This window comes from Nicotiana sylvestris, chromosome 6, assembly GCF_000393655.2.
Source record: "Nicotiana sylvestris chromosome 6, ASM39365v2, whole genome shotgun sequence".
Classification (NCBI taxonomy): Eukaryota; Viridiplantae; Streptophyta; class Magnoliopsida; order Solanales; family Solanaceae; genus Nicotiana; species Nicotiana sylvestris.
In genome coordinates, this window is record NC_091062.1 from 201,654,034 (window position 1) to 201,670,783 (window position 16,750).

Sequence of the window (16,750 nt, forward strand, 5' to 3'; positions counted from 1 at the left end):
TTTTCCTTTTAGTCAGCATTAGGGTTTTAAACCCTAAACTGAACTTTTTCCTTTAGTCAGCATTAGGGTTTTAAACCCTAAACTGAACTTTTTCCTTTCAGCCAGCATTAGGGTTTTAAACCCTAAACTGAGCTTTTCCATGCAATCAGCATTAGGGTTTTAAACCCTAAACTGAATTTTCCTTTTGGTCAGCATTAGGGTTTTAAACCCTAAACTGAACTTTTTCCATTCAGCCAGCATTAGGGTTTTAAAACCCTAAACTGAGCTTTTCCATGCAATCAGCATTAGGGTTTTAAATCCTAAACTGAATTTTCCTTTTAGTCAGCATTAGGGTTTTAAACCCTGAACTGAACTTTTTCCTTTCAGCCAGCATTAGGGTTTTAAACCCTAAACTGAGCTTTTCCATGCAATCAGCATTAGGGTTTTAAACCCTAAACTGAATTTTCCTTTTTAGTCAGCATTAGGGTTTTAAACCTTAAACTGAACTTTTTCCTTTCAGCCAGTATTAGGGTTTTAAACCCTAAACTGAGCTTTTCCATGCAATCAGCATTAGGGTTTTAAACCCTAAACTGAATTTTCCTTTTAGTCAACATTAGGGTTTTAAACCCTGAACTGAACTTTTTCCTTTCAGCCAGCATTAGGGTTTTAAACCCTAAACTGAGCTTTTCCATGCAATCAGCATTAGGGTTTTAAACCCTAAACTGAATTTTCCTTTTAGTCAGTATTAGGGTTTTAAACCCTAAACTGAACTTTTTCCTTTCAGCCAGCATTAGGGTTTTAAACCCTAAACTGAGCTTTTCCATGCAATCAACATTAGGGTTTTAAACCCTAAACTGAATTTTCCTTTTAGTCAGCATTAGGGTTTTAAACCCTAAACTGAATTTTCCTTTTAGTCAGTATTAGGGTTTTAAACCCTAAACTGAACTTTTTCCTTTTAGCCAGCATTAGGGTTTTAAACCCTAAACTGAGCTTTTCCATGCAATCAGCATTAGGGTTTTAAACCCTAAACTGAATTTTCCTTTTAGTCAGCATTAGGGTTTTAAACCCTGAACTAAACGTTTTCCTTTCAGCCAGCATTAGGGTTTTAAACCCTAAACTGAGCTTTTCCATGCAATCAGCATTAGGGTTTTAAACCCTAAACTGAATTTTCCTTTTTAGTCAGCATTAGGGTTTTAAACCCTAAACTGAACTTTTTCCTTTTAGCCAGCATTAGGGTTTTAAACCCTAAACTGAGCTTTTCCATGCAATCAGCATTAGGGTTTTAAACCCTAAACTGAATTTTCCTTTTAGTCAGCATTAGGGTTTTAAACCCTGAACTAAACGTTTTCCTTTCAGCCAGCATTAGGGTTTTAAACCCTAAACTGAGCTTTTCCATGCAATCAGCATTAGGGTTTTAAACCCTAAACTGAATTTTCCTTTTAGTCAGTATTAGGGTTTTAAACCCTGAACTGAACTTTTTCCTTTAAGCCAGCATTAGGGTTTTAAACCTTAAACTGAGCTTTTCCATGCAATCAACGTTAGGGTTTTAAACCCTAAACTGAATTTTCCTTTTTAGTCAGCATTAGGGTTTTAAACCCTAAACTGAACTTTTTCCTTTCAACCAGCATTAGGGTTTTAAACCCTAAACTGAGCTTTTCCATGCAATCAGCATTAGGGTTTTAAACCCTAAACTGAATTTTCCTTTTAGTCAGCATTAGGGTTTTAAACCCTGAACTGAACTTTTTCCTTTCAGCCAGCATTAGGGTTTTAAACCCTAAACTGAGCTTTTCCATGCAATCAGCATTAGGGTTTTAAACCCTAAACTGAATTTTCCTTTTAGTCAACATTAGGGTTTTAAACCCTAAACTGAATTTTTTTCATTCAGCCAGCATTATGGTTTTAAACCCTAAACTGAGCTTTTCCATGAAATCAGCATTAGGGTTTTAAACCCTAAACTGAATTTTCCTTTTAGTCAGCATTAGGGTTTTAAACCCTAAACTGAACTTTTTCTTTTCAACCAGCATTAGGGTTTTAAACCCTAAACTGAGCTTTTTCCATGCAATCAGCATTAGGGTTTTAAAACCCTAAACTGAATTTTCCTTTTAGTCAGCATTAGGGTTTTAAACCCTAAACTGAACTTTTTCCTTTCAGCCAGCATTAGGGTTTTAAACCCTAAACTGAGCTTTTTCCATGCAATCAGCATTAGGGTTTTAAACCCTAAACTGAATTTTCCTTTTGGTCAGCATTAGGGTTTTAAACCCTAAACTGAACTTTTTCCATTCAGCCAGCATTAGGGTTTTAAACCCTAAACTGAGCTTTTCCATGTAATCAGCATTAGGGTTTTAAACCCTAAACTGAATTTTCCTTTTAGTCAGCATTAGGGTTTTAAACCCTAAACTGAACTTTTTCCTTTCAGCCAGCATTAGGGTTTTAAACCCTAAACTGAGCTTTTTCCATGCAATCAGCATTAGGGTTTTAAACCCTAAACTGCATTTTCCTTTTGGTCAGCATTAGGGTTTTAAACCCTAAACTGAACTTTTTCCATTCAGCCAGCATTAGGGTTTTAAAACCCTAAACTGAGCTTTTCCATGCAATCAGCATTAGAGTTTTAAAACCCTAAACTGAATTTTCCTTTTAGTCAGCATTAGGGTTTTAAACCCTAAACTGAACTTTTTCCTTTCAGCCAGCATTAGGGTTTTAAACCCTAAACTGAGCTTTTCCATGCAATCAGCATTAGGGTTTTAAACCCTAAACTGAATTTTCCTTTTAGTCAGCATTAGGGTTTTAAACCCTAAACTGAACTTTTTCCATTCAGCCAGCATTAGGGTTTTAAACCCTAAACTGAGCTTTTCCATGCAATCAGCATTAGGGTTTTAAACCCTAAACTGAATTTTCCTTTTAGTCAGCATTAGGGTTTTAAACCCTAAACTGAACTTTTTCCTTTCAGCCAGCATTAGGGTTTTAAACCCTAAACTGAGCTTTTCCATGCAATCAGCATTAGGGTTTTAAACCCTAAACTGAATTTTCCTTTTAGTCAGCATTAGGGTTTTAAACCCTAAACTGAACTTTTTTCTTTCAGCCAGCATTAGGGTTTTAAACCCTAAACTGAGCTTTTCCATGCAATCAGCATTAGGGTTTTAAACCCTAAACTGAATTTTCCTTTTAGTCAGCATTAGGGGTTTTAAACCCTAAACTGAACTTTTTCCTTTCAGCCAGCATTAGAGTTTTAAACTCTGAACTGAGCTTTTCCATGCAATCAGCATTAGGGTTTTAAACCCTAAACTGAATTTTCTTTTTAGTCAGCATTAGGGTTTTAAACCCTAAACTGAACTTTTCCTTTCAGCCAGCATTAGAGTTTTAAACTCTGAACTGAGCTTTTCCATGCAATCAGCATTAGGGTTTTAAACCCTAAACTGAATTTTCCTTTTAGTAGTCGGTATTAGGGCTCCAACCCTGAACTGAGCATGCATATCCTCTTTCATCAATTTTATGAACTTCCTGGCGAATAATTAACGAAATTTTCCTAGTGAAACTGGGGCAGAAAATTTCGTTCGTTTGTTTTCTCCCGCAGGTCTAACCTCGAGCCACATGGATCGAAATGACCCACGAGATGAGTCCCAGTTCGGAATCAAAGAAGAAAAAGAAAAAAAAAGAAGATATCCCGAGATATCGGAGTAAATGGAAGGCGGATTGACTCCAACATTTGATCAAGGTCCTGAACCCTGCCGATCGCGTCTCACTCAGTATCCTAGAGGTTAAACAAGTCGCCGCAACTCGCAAGCATCAAGATTCAGATCGGAGTCTACAAGCAGAATCAGCTAAGACCCAAGATCAAGTCGTAAAAGAATCATAGATAGGAATCTTGTAACTAGCAGTTGACATGCATATAAGTAGTTAGTTCAGTTTCCAATTTTCGTTTGGTTGTAATAAGGCGGTCAGTGACGCAGCAGTGACAACAGCAACAGCAGTAGCAGCAAGCATTGCAATCCCATGGTAGTCCCAGCTACCAAAACTTCTCGAACTACATTGACCTGATTCCTGTTTAGCCCAGGATATGTAGGAAATCTTTGAAGCAAGATTCGGTCAGATCTTTCAAAAACATGCTTCATACGGAGTGGTCCATAGGCAAAAATCGCTCATACACGCTCACTTTATCTTTGCACGGAAACTCTTCGTGTTTCCGAACAAAGAGGGGCAGCTGTAAGCACGTGATTTTTGTTTCGCACGACAGTCGCTCCAAAAGAAATAAAAAATAATAATAATTGGCCCTGCTGTACAAATTTTGGATTTTACATGGTATTTTGTTGGTTATTTACAATTTTGCCCATTTTTACTGTATTAAAACAAAATACAAAAAAATGTGTGTGTCATGCATAATTCGAACCGTAATTCGGTCGTTAAATAGAAAATCATAAATAGGCATCTTCGTCCATGATTTTGATTTGTTTTGATTTTACCTGTTTTGAAATATCTTAGTGTGTGTGCAAATAATTGTATTGAGTGTTATTTAATTTTTAATTTGATTTTTTTTTGCTTAGATTTTGTTTTTAAAATAAAAAAAAAAAAAAGAAAAAAAGATCAGCAATTATTCCGGATTGGGCCAATTTATTGGCCCAAACAAACATCCCAGAACCAGGCTTGCCCGACCCCAGTCCAGCTGATGCCCAGAGAGTCCAAACGACGTCGTATTGATACAAATTGATCTGGGCCGTTGATCTCAGATTGATCAACGGCCAAGATTACATTTCCCATACCCACGAACAAAACCCGACCCGTTTCCACCTGGACCAACCCGAACCCTTTACCCTCGAAACGTCACCGTTCCAATTAAGCCATCAGATCCAGACCGTAGATCTAGATTGATCTAACGGTTGAGATCCGCCTACCCACTAACTATATAAGCCCATAATCTTACCCTGCCCCCCTATCCAATACCCCAGCCTTCGTCTCCACAGACCCTCCCCCTCAAAGCCTAGCCGCCCCTGCACACCTTCACCAGAAACCCGGCGGCATGAACGCCGGTGACCTCCACCTGAACACCATAGAACCCCCTCACCATCCGAAACACGGATCTGTTAACCATGTAGTTCGAATCCCTTCCCACCTTCTCGAATCTTCATTTGAAGATTCGAGTCAAAACTCGATCTACACAGTTTAACCCCAGTTTCACACCAGACACTCCCCAGACCCCCCTCGTGACCAAACCATACTTGGTTTGGTCCGAATCTGATCAGGGAAGCATGAATCCCAGATCTGAGTTTTGGAACTTTGTAGTTCTTCATCACTGGTCCATGTCTGTTCGAGCTAAAGAGATTAAGGTCTAATGGAACTTAATCGAAAGTGTTTCTCATCTGAGAAACACTTCGATTAAAGTCCGTTCAGCCTTAAGAAAGGTCTGTCCAAATCCGAGTTCAAACTTTTGATTTTTCGAGTTTTAAGGTGAGTTTGCTTTCTTTCCTTTACTTGTTTTAGTCAGTGTGATTTGTTTTAAAAGTCTGTTCATATTTGTTTTAATTTTATCAACTTTTGTTTGTCCACCTTACCTGAACCTCTGTGTTTGTCTGAATCCCCCTCCTATTCTGATAAGGCATGTGTATTTGTTGTGCAATTAGTTTGAATTTCAAATTTGTACTGATTAACTGATTCCTCGAAGTACAGTTCTGTTTAATCAGTATAAGTCGAGTCATGTGTCCTATACTTTTGAATGTATGATTTTTGGCTACGATTGTGTATGTTAATGCTAATATAGTTGAGTCGACATGTGTCGTCAATTAGTTTCAACTGCCTGAACAAAATAAATCGATTTGCTTCTGTTGAACATTTGCCTGAATCAATTAAGAACCAAGTTCAGTTACTTATAGTTGTTATTATGATTTCAGAAACCTAAGGCTTGATCTGTAATTGAAATCTGAGTTGATGGCATGTGCACTTGTGCACAGCATGTGCATTGTGCACAGCCTGTTTCCTGCATAAAGGGGTTTTTGAGTTAAAAATGGTTTGGCAGCATATGCTGTCAGATATATTCTACTGCCCATGCTTGCTTTTAGTTAATAAAATAGGAAAGATAAGTCTACCAGGGAATATTGATGGGGTTAATACTTAATTAGCTAAAGTGGAACTGAAAATGGAAGGCACATGGGAGGGGCATGGTGATAGTCTAAACAGGCTGTTAAAAGGGGTAAGGAAGGCTTATAAAAGAAAAAAGACATAGACAGAATGAAGGAGACCTAGAGGATTAGAGGTTAGAGAACCCTGAAGATTTAGAGGAAAGAAATACACACACTGTGAGGATAGAAGAGAAAAAGAGAGAGCTGATAGAGATACATAGACAAAGCATACAGAGATAGAGAGAGACACTGAGAGGGAACATCTGAGAGTTCAAATTCTGAAAACAGAAACTGGAAAAGATTTCTCTTTGATAACCCAAATAGATTTCAAAATTGAGGACTGACATTAGAACTTGAAAAGAAAGGAGATAGGGAAAGGGATATCACAAAAATCAGAAATTGTCTTCTTCCTACTGTTTGTTCGATTCTCAATTTGTTCAAACTGTCCAAATTAGTCCTGTCTTCCTTCAAGTATCAGTTAAGTCTATTGTTTGGATTTGTGTTGCTTGCTTCTCCTGGAATTGGATTGCCTGATTCTCTGACTCCATACTACTGGGAATTTGTTTCATTCTGCCTTTCCTCCATTGGCTTTACTAGCCTCTTGCACTGGGATTTCTGTTCTATTGATACCTGCTGTTACTGCTGCTGTTTGGTATCGCTTCTGTTGCCCTACTGACCCCTTGCTTCTTCTGTTGTATCCAATATCCAGGTACATACTAAGACTCGCATTTGATGTAACAATGAAAGCATGAATCAAAAGATCTGAAGGAGTTATAATCACCTGTTGTATTGCTTACGAATTTTTTTTTAATGTTGTTAAGATATGTAGTTTCCTGGTCTGTTAGCCTAATAGAGATACATTAGTAAGGTTGTACTTAATTAAAGTTTATGCCAATCTGAAACTGTGACATTTTATTCGTTTAGTAGTACACAAGATGTAAACACAATCCATGAAATGTGCAGCCATTTAATACAATTGCTAATTCAAACTCGCTCTTTCAGCATGTTTCGAATATGTAAGGGCAAATGGCTGTTTAGATCTAGCTAAAGACAATACAGTTTCAAACTCTTGAGTTTCAGTTTTCATTAAGCAGTTTATAGGATGAGTTTCAAATATCATTAGTCGCATTTCCTAATAAGCAATTTTAATTAATCTTGTCTGAATAAGTTAAAGTTAGGGAGCTCTTGTAACAGTCGTAGCATTTCATCAATCTCATATACATTTCTTCTATCAAGTTAAAAGCATGTTTTCATGAGGTACAATGTTTCCTCATTCCGCAAATAATTAATCGGACGATTAACTAAAATCTGGATTTGGCCAAACACATAGTTAAATTAGCATGCATCTTTTCTTCTATTTTTAGAGATAAACACATTAGAAATGTAGTCACTTTAGGATGTTCCTTCTAAAATAATGAGACGAGCCTCGCCAAATGAGATGTAAATCGTGGGGCCCTCAATAAATAACCATAATAAATGTTTAGAATTCAGGATAGGCCATTTTAGAGAATTTTACGGCCTTCCCAAAATAACAATACGCTAGTCGCTTTAGGTGCACCTTTAATAAAATACATTCTTAAACTTGGGTGCGCATTGATGTGACCCGAATCCAAATCTCAACGGAGTCGAAATGTATTTAACAAATACGGGTGCATTGATTGCGACGTAGTTCAAGATACATTTTCACGACGTTGTAATTCTATAAAAATAAATGATAATAATAAAAGCGGTTTAAACTTAATGGAAGCACGTAAGTCCTAACATGTATTTAAATCAGATACTTAGCCATTATAACAATTTAAGCGACCGTGCTAGAACCACGGGATTCGAGGGTGCCTAACACCTTCCCTCAGGTCAACAGAATTCCTTACTTAGAATTTCTGGTTCGCAGACTTCATTTGGAAAAGTCGAATATTTTTCCTCGATTTGGGATTCAAGATAAACCGGTGACTTGGGACACCAAAAGCCCAACCTTTCCCAAGTGGCGACTCTGAATTAAATAAATAATCGCATTTCGAATATTGTCACTTAAATTGGAAAAACTCCACCCGCGCATTTAACCCTTCGGGGCCGGGCGCGCAAAAAGGAGGTGTGACAAATGGAAGATCTGAAAATAAGGTGCATATTTTGGATATCTAAATAAGAAAGATTCTGAAAAGATATCGTACAAAACTACAAGTAAATATAATACAAAATATTTTAAATACTGATCAAACGTTTCTGAAAAGATAGATTAGGTAGCAAAGTTAGTTAAGGATTATGGAAGAGATAGTATAAGGGAAAGATTGTAAGAATGGAAGACTTTTCAATAAGGAAAATAATTTTGAAATTTTATGAAAGATATAAAGTATAGGGAAAGTATATTGTAAGTAAAGTTATTTCATATATTATAACATATTAAATACACTAATAAAAATAAAATAAAAAAATTCACATCACTATTGCAAGTAACTTATATTTGTTACATTAATACGATTTGGTGTACAAGTCTAGCAAGTACTTTGACTTACCATAACTTATCCTAACAGAAATTCGAAAGGGAAGAGAATATCTAGAGAAGTCTAAAAGTTTCAGAGACTTGTTTAGATTTCCAATGAGACGAGAGTTCTTATGAATTAAGTCTCTAGTCCAGGCCCTAGAACTTAGAAAAGTTCTTATGAATCAGTCACTCATCCCTACACCATTTATAAGCAGTTCGGGTAAGCACAATATACACACAACAATATACCTAGTGTAGTTGCACAAGTGAGATCTGAAACGGTGATAAGTACGCAGCATGAACCTTGGCTCGAGTTAGCACGATATATCCTTGATCAAATGGCAAAAGAATCCGCTCTTGATCTTTCTTGTGATGATTTTTACGTCTCATTACTATTCGATGAAATCGAAAACGATGAGAACTTCTCAATATCAGATGAGAAGTCTGCTGAAGAACTCCAGTTTCAAGAAGTAATAATGAATTCAACAATTTTTAATCAAAACACAGAAGCAGAAGGTGGTGCACATGAAGTAGGAGAATCATCGTTAAGTTTCTGTGAAATATGTGCAGAAAGGAAAGAAAGTGATGAAATGTTCACAATACAAACATGCAGCCACATTTTTTGTACTGATTGCATTAGCAAACATGTAGCGACTAAAATCCAGGAAAATATTCATGTTGTAACATGTCCAGGTGTGGCTTGTAGGGAAATTCTTGATTTCGAAACATGTAGTTCTATTGTGCCAAAAGAAGTAATTTCTAGGTGGGACGAAATGTTATGTGAATCATTAATTCTTGCTTCACAAAAATTCTACTGTCCTTATAAAGATTGTTCAGCCATGCTTGTGAATGATTCGGACGAAATCATTAGGGAATCGGAGTGTCCGAGTTGCTGGAGATTGTTCTGCGCACAATGTAAGGTGCCGTGGCATTGTGGAGTTGAATGTGTAGAGTTTCAACAGCTGAATTCGGATGAAAGAGACAGGGAAGATCTTATGGTGAGGGAACTTGCAAAGGCAAAAGAGTGGACTCGATGTCCTTATTGCAAATATTTCGTGGAAAAGACAGAGGGATGTTTACATATGACTTGTAGATGTGGATCACAATTTTGCTATAAATGTGGAGTGATTTGGACAATACACCATGCTTGTTAATGTAATCTTGGCTTTTAAAGAACTAGTTTTGCAGTTTCAGGTTTTTGATTTCCAAATTTTAAGTCATATCTGTTGGATTCAATATTACTAGCGTGGGAACTGGAGTATGGAATTGAGCAATGTTTTCTCTCTTCACATATTGCAGTTTTTGGTTAAACAATGGGGAAGTATTTGTGACATGATTAACTCTACGACTTTCATACGTCTTGTTTTATCTATTTTTTTCTAGTTTGTTTTCACGTTTTGAGTTGACGACTTCCATGGATAATCAATAGTTTATGTGTGAGAATGCATGAGAGAAAAATCTATTATTGATATTTTGTTTAATTATAATACAATGAGCTCTATTTATACAATACATATCATATTCATATTCTATGTGGGACTAGGACTAATTCATATTATGTACATAACTAACTAACATTCTCCCTCAAACTAGTGCATACAAATCATATATACCGAGCTTGTTATATGTAACTGTATGGGTCAAAATTGAACTAGAGAAATTCGATATGCGGAGACGATTGTCATGAGTGACCTGCAAATCAATATGGGCAGTTTGGTCGAGGTCGATCAGTGATCAACATAACAAGCCGCTGAGTGGTTCATCAGGGCCGAGGTCGAGCAGCATAGGTAGAAGTAACGCCTAATATAACTTTGGAACCTTCAAAGAAAATATTCTATTGAATATTCCCTCTATTTGTACCTTTTAGGGTTCTTTGGGAATATCTCATATAAATAGTATGAGAGATAAGGCAAAAAGCATCTAAGGTTTCATATAATAAGAACACTTTTGAAAAGTAAGCTCTCTAGATAAATACAAAGAACAACTTTCTGGAGAGATTTGATCCTGGTAGATTATCTATTGTCATTTCTACCAGATCTGAGAAAGTGCTCAATATTATCTCACATTCCTGTCATTCATCATTGTTAGAAGGAAGAATCTTTCACCTCATTCAATATTGGGTGAATCTTACTCCTTATTTACATTTGTTGCCCTTTATTGCTATTTAATATCTAATACTTCATACACACTATTGCATTGAGTACATTTATTATTCTCACGTTAATTCTATTTCTTCACTGCTCATACCTTTCGCACTATTAACTTTAGATCTGAAGTTATTAGCTTTAATTAGGATTAACCTTATAATAATAATAATTGATTAATTGATTTAACCAAAGATTATCATTTTTTGGTCAAATAATTTGACGTCGTTTGTGGAGATGTCCTAGTCAAAGTCTTAGTTTCTTTCAGATCTAAAAGAATGCAACAAAAAACCTTGTCTTATCTTGCGTGCATAGTTTAACATGACAGGTAATGGAGAGGAAAGAATGAAAGCAGTAGTCAGTCTTATTACCAACCTCCTAAACACCATCAACGAAGTAACTGGAACAGATACTGAGGACGTGACATCAACACCTCCCCCAGGCGGAATGGTTCACCCCTCCCTCACGACAGCATCGCAACCTCACATGGTAAAGAGGCCTCAACATCCACAACTAAAGAGGCACAACCAGCAGTGAAAAAGATGCTCGAGGCGTGGTTGACAAACACGCTGACCAGCATTCTCGACAAGCCCGCCCAAAGGATGAACAAAGAACCTACGAGAGTCTGCGTCGCACCAGTGACAAACGAGCAGCATGGCCCTCCTCTTGTGACAGGTATTACTCACAACGTTAGTGATGCAGGTAACGACACCCTCACAGTCATTTTGAGGAAGATGGAGGAGATGGAGAACGAGAACAAAATGCTCCGTGACCAAATGAAAGAGCATCAAGAAAGGGTAGGAAAAATACCAGGCGCCCCAAAACTCTTACCAAAAAGAGACGCCAGCTGGTTCGTTGAGCAACCGTATAGTGAAGAAGCTGCACCACATGCCATACCTAAAACCTTCAAAATGCTGTCGTACTTGAAAATATACGATGGCATGATGAACCCTAAGGATCATGTGACCCACTGTGTCACCGCAGTAAAAAGCAATGACCTCCCCAAAGAACAAGTGTCTTCCATATTACTGAAGAAGTTTGGCAAAACCCTCACCGAGGGAGCACTAACTTGGTACTCACAGCTACCTGCATGCTCCATAGAGACGTTTAAGGAAATGGCCGAGAAGTTTGTAATTGCCCATGCTGGGCTAAAAAAGCGAAGGCAAGGGTGAATGACATATTTGCCATTAAACAATCACCCGGTAAAGGACAAAGAGATTTCCTCACCCGATTCAACCGTATGAGGATGACCTTACCAAATGTATCAGAAGAAATGGCAGTAGCAGCTTTCCAGAACGGGTTAAACAAGAATGGTTCAAGGGTGCCAGAAAATTGTTAAGACGACTCCTGAAATATCCCCCAATCACTTGGGACGAGATACACAACGCCTTCTGCACCGAAGTGCAAGCCGATGAGGATGACCTCAACGGGCCAACTCAACGGCTGACCTCAGTCTAATGGAATCCAGGAAAGACCGAAGAAATGACAATAGAAGAGACACGGCAGGCCCGCGACCCAACCGTGAAAGACATCAACCATATGTTAGAGCCACTATCATACCACCTCCCCATCATAGCGACGGCCCATCTAGGCCGCCAACAGGGACTCACCAAAGCAAAAGAGGTATGCCTTGAGTACTATCTCCTTATAATTTCTGTGTTTCTCCCTCAGATTAGTCTACACCCTAGAGAAGCTTGGCCCAAAAGTGAAGTGGCCGCAGAAGATGAAGACTGACTTAAACACCAAAAAGTCAAACGCCCTCCTGCAAATTCCATCAGGAACGAGGCCATAAAACCGAGGACTACATTGCTCTTAGACAAGAGGTCGTGAACATGCTTTACCAAGGACATCTAAAAGAACTTTTGAGCGATCAAGAAAGGGAAAATTTTGCTCGAGGATGCAAACAACATCAGGGTCCACCAAAACCACCCTCCCCAACTCGAACTGTCCAAATGATCATCGGAGGAGGCGATGACGCGTCAATCAATATCGTAAAATTCACGACCACCCGCAAGCTGAAACGGTCAATCACTCATGAACGGTATGACGAACTCGAAACGAGTAACATCTTCGATAAGTCGGATTCCCACGGTTTGGTCTTTCCTCATTATGACGCCCTTGTTATTACTTTACGTATCTTAGATACTGACATAAAACATATTATGGTCAATGATGGGAGCGGTGCGTGCATTGTCCACACTCGAGTTCTCGCACAAATGAAGCTTGAGGATAGGATAGTGCCACGTTGCATCACACTAATGGATTTTAACAATTCAGTTGAGCGAACATATAGAGAAATCACGCTACCCATCATGGCCGGCGGTGTCACCTTAGAGACCATGTTCCACATCATGGACCGGGATACGTCATACAAAGCCATCATAGGTCGTCCCTGGATACACGCCATGAAAGCCGTCCCCTCCAGCCTATATCAAGTCAACAAATTCCCCACCCTTTGGGGAGTATTCAGCATCCGAGGAGAGCAATGCACTGCCTGAGAATGCTATCGCATGGCCTAAGACTGCACATACACGCAACAATTGAAAGGCAAAGCCGAGGCTGCATAGCAATTAATAGGGTCGAGGTCAGGTGATGACTAAGAGAAAGATGTTATTAGGGACACCGAAATCGTATAAGCCACAGGGTCGACCATAGAGGATATCGACCCCCGTACAACTCAACAAAGACGACCATAGTAAAAAAGCCTACATCGACCACAAACTTCAGGAACCAGGTAAATTCCATCAATTTTTAGCTAACAACACAGACTTATTTTCCTTCTCTCATGCAGATATATCGGGCATCCCAAAAGAAATAGCAAAACACAAGTTGAACGTCGACCCATTTTACCCCTCAGTGCAGCAGGTTAGGCAGAAATTTAACTCCGCAATAAACGATGCGGTCTGCGAGAAGGTTGAAAAATTGCTGGAAAATGGCTCCATCAGAGAATCAAAGTACACTCAATGGGTTGCCAACGTGGTCATGGTGAAAAAAAAGAATGGGAAATGGCGGATGTGCGTAGACTTCATAGATCTGAACAAAGCCTGCTCCAAAGACTCATTCCCACTACCCCATATTGACCAGCTCATTGACGCAACGGCCGAACAGGAGCTATTAAGTTTCTTAAATGCCTACTCGGGCTACAACCAGATCCTCATTGAGGAGGAAGACCAAGAAAAAAACACTTTCATCACCCACTAGGGGACGTATTACTACAGAGTGATGCCTTTCAGACTGAAAACACGGGGTGACGTATCAAAGGTTAGTAACAAAATTGTTCAAAGACTAGCTCGGCAAAACCATGGAAGTCTACATCGACGCTATATTGGTCAAGTCAAAAATGAAAGAGATCACATCAACCATTTGAAAGAGGCCTTCGACATACTCAGACGATATGGTATGAAGTTGAACCCCGAAAAGTGCGCTTTTGGAGTAACCTCGGGAAAGTTCCTCGGCTTTTTGGTATCACAACAGAGGTCAACCCTGACCAAATCAAAGCTATAGAATGAATACTGGAGAACCTAACCAGTAAGAAATAGGTACAGAAGCTGATCGGTCGCATAGCTGCCCTGTCGAGGTTCATCTGGCGGTCCTCCGATAAATGCCATAAATTTTTCGGCGTACTCAAGAAAGACAATGAACTCTAATGGAACTTCGAGTGCGTGGAAGACTTGAAAGAATTAAAAAGTGTACCTGTCTTCACCCCTACTGCTCACCAAGGCAGAACCTGGGGAAAGTCTCCTCGTCTACCCGGCTGTGTCTGGCGTGGCCATGAGCGCAGTCCTGGCCCGAGAAAACAAAGGTACATCTCCCATATATTATATTAGCAAAACTTTGGTCGACCCCGAAACGAGGTATCCACACCTCGAGAAGCTAGCCCTGGATTTGGTGGTAGGTTCACCAAAAGCTTAGGCCCTATTTCCAGTGTCACCCCATCTCGGTGGTCACGACTTTTCCCCTAAGGAATATTCTGCACAAACTCGAGATGTTGGGAAGACGGGCCAAATGGGCCATAGAATTGAGCAGGCACGATATAACATATCAACTGTGAACGGCGATAAAGTTGCAAGTGCTCGCCAACTTCAGCATAAAAATAACGCCTGAAGTCGGAAAGGAAGCCGCTCGTACTTCCCCCAAAATATATGGCCTATGGGTTTTGTATACCGATGGTGCCTCTAATGCGTCGGGATCGGTATTATGACTCGTGCTCGAGATCCCAACAGGAGAAGTAATTTACTAGTCCATAAGATGCCCGGATATGACTAACAATGAGGCCGAGTATAAGGCCATAATTGCATGACTAAAATTAGCACTCAAGTACAGAATGAAGCGAGTCGTCCTATGCTGCGACTCTCAGCTCGTCGTCAATCAAGTCACAAGGACTTTCCAAATCAAGAAAGAAAGACTACAAAAATACTAGGCCAAGATCTACAAGCTGTTACCCGAGTTCGTTGAGTGCCAGCTCGACAAAATCCCTCGAGCATAGAACATCAAAGCAGATGGCCTTGCCAAACTGGCAGCGGGTACTAAAAGCATAATCGGAGAAGGGAATGTGGTCACTCTCCTCCACTTGTTGATTGATCAAATCGAGGTACGAACTATAGACCTGACTTGGGACTGGCACAATTGTATGGTCACATATTTGCAGGACAGTGTGCTTCTAGACGATAATAAAGAAGCCAAAAAGCTTCGAATGCAGGCGGCCAGGTACAGCGTCATCGACAACGACTTGTACAAAAGAATGTATGGCGTCCCCCTTGCGAAATGCTTTGGCCCAAACAAGACGCGATGTGTTTTAGAGGAAGTCCATGAAGGTCAATACGGAGCTCATATCGGCAATCGAGCCATAGTTAGATGCCTCATACGAGCAGGCTACTACTGGTTCACAATGAGAAAAGAGGTTGCCGACCTTATAAAAATGCAAACAATGCCAAAGATACGCCCCCATGATCCACCAAGCGGGCGAGCACCTCCACTCAGTCACCTCGCCTTGGCCTTTCATCAAATAGTGGATGGAAATTGTTGGACCCCTCCCAGCAGGACGAGGTAATGTACAATTTCTTTTAGTTTTAACTGAATATATTTTCAAGTGGGTGGAAGCAGGTGCATTCGCTCAAATAAGCGAACAAGAGGTGATCACATTCATATGAAGGAATATCGTGTGCCGTTTCTGCCTCCCCAAAGAAACCAGTTGAGACAATGGGCCTCAATTCACTAGGAAAAAAATCACCGAGTTCTTCAAGAAATGTCATATCAAAAGAATACTCTCCACGCCATATCATCTCGTGAGCAACGGGCAAGTAGAGTCCTCCAACAAGTCAATGCTGGATAGCGTGAAGAAGAAGCTCAAGAACGCCAAGGGACTATGGTCAGAGTTGTTGTCGGAAGTGCTATGGGCATATCGCACAATGCTGAAAACAAGCACAGGAGGAACATCGTACTCACTGGTCTATGGGACTGATGCACTAATACCGATCGAGGTCAGAGAACCAAGTCTAAGGTACTCATAAGAGAGTGGGTCAAGAAACGATGAAAGCAAGAGGAAAGACCTTGATGAGGTTGAAGAACGAAGAGACATAGCTCATATAAGGATGGTCGCTCAGAAACAACAAGCAGAGCGATACTACAACAAAAAGGCCAAGATCAGACCGCTCAAAGTCGGGGACTACGTACTCAAAGCCAAAATATAGGCAAGCAAGGATCCACGGGAAGGAAAGATAGGGACTAATTGGGACGACACGTACAAAATTACGGCGGCAGCAAGCAAAGGGTCGTTCCAACCAAAAATGATGGAATGAAAACTACTATGAAACAACTGGAACATCACCCACCTCAAGTACTTCAACTTCTAAGGAAAGATGTTCTCCGAGCCGCACTCTTTTTCCTTCACCCTAGTTTTGTCCCAAATAGGTTTTCTCGGGGAGGTTTTTTACGAGGCAACGAGGAGGACATTTTGAAGATATGCATGAGCACGTGAAACTACAAGATAGCAAGTTCATTGCTCGACCCCTCGAATACTTCTCTAGGTTGACCAAAAAAGG

The 16,750-nt window shown here is 39.7% G+C and overlaps 1 protein-coding gene across 1 annotated transcript; it reads left to right on the plus strand.

Annotated features, from left to right (window-relative positions):
- The first annotated feature begins 8,903 nt into the window (after positions 1-8,903).
- Positions 8,904-9,719, plus strand: LOC104220058 (E3 ubiquitin-protein ligase RSL1-like). Its single transcript, XM_009770854.2, has one exon. The coding sequence runs from the start codon at positions 8,904-8,906 to the stop codon at positions 9,717-9,719; it is 816 nt and encodes a 271-aa protein (XP_009769156.1).
- The last annotated feature ends 7,031 nt before the right edge of the window (positions 9,720-16,750 follow it).

Coding starts and splice junctions, on each gene's coding strand:
- LOC104220058 (XM_009770854.2), top strand. CDS start 8,904: ATGGCAAAAGAATCCGCTCTTGATCTTTCTTGTGATGATTTTTACGTC.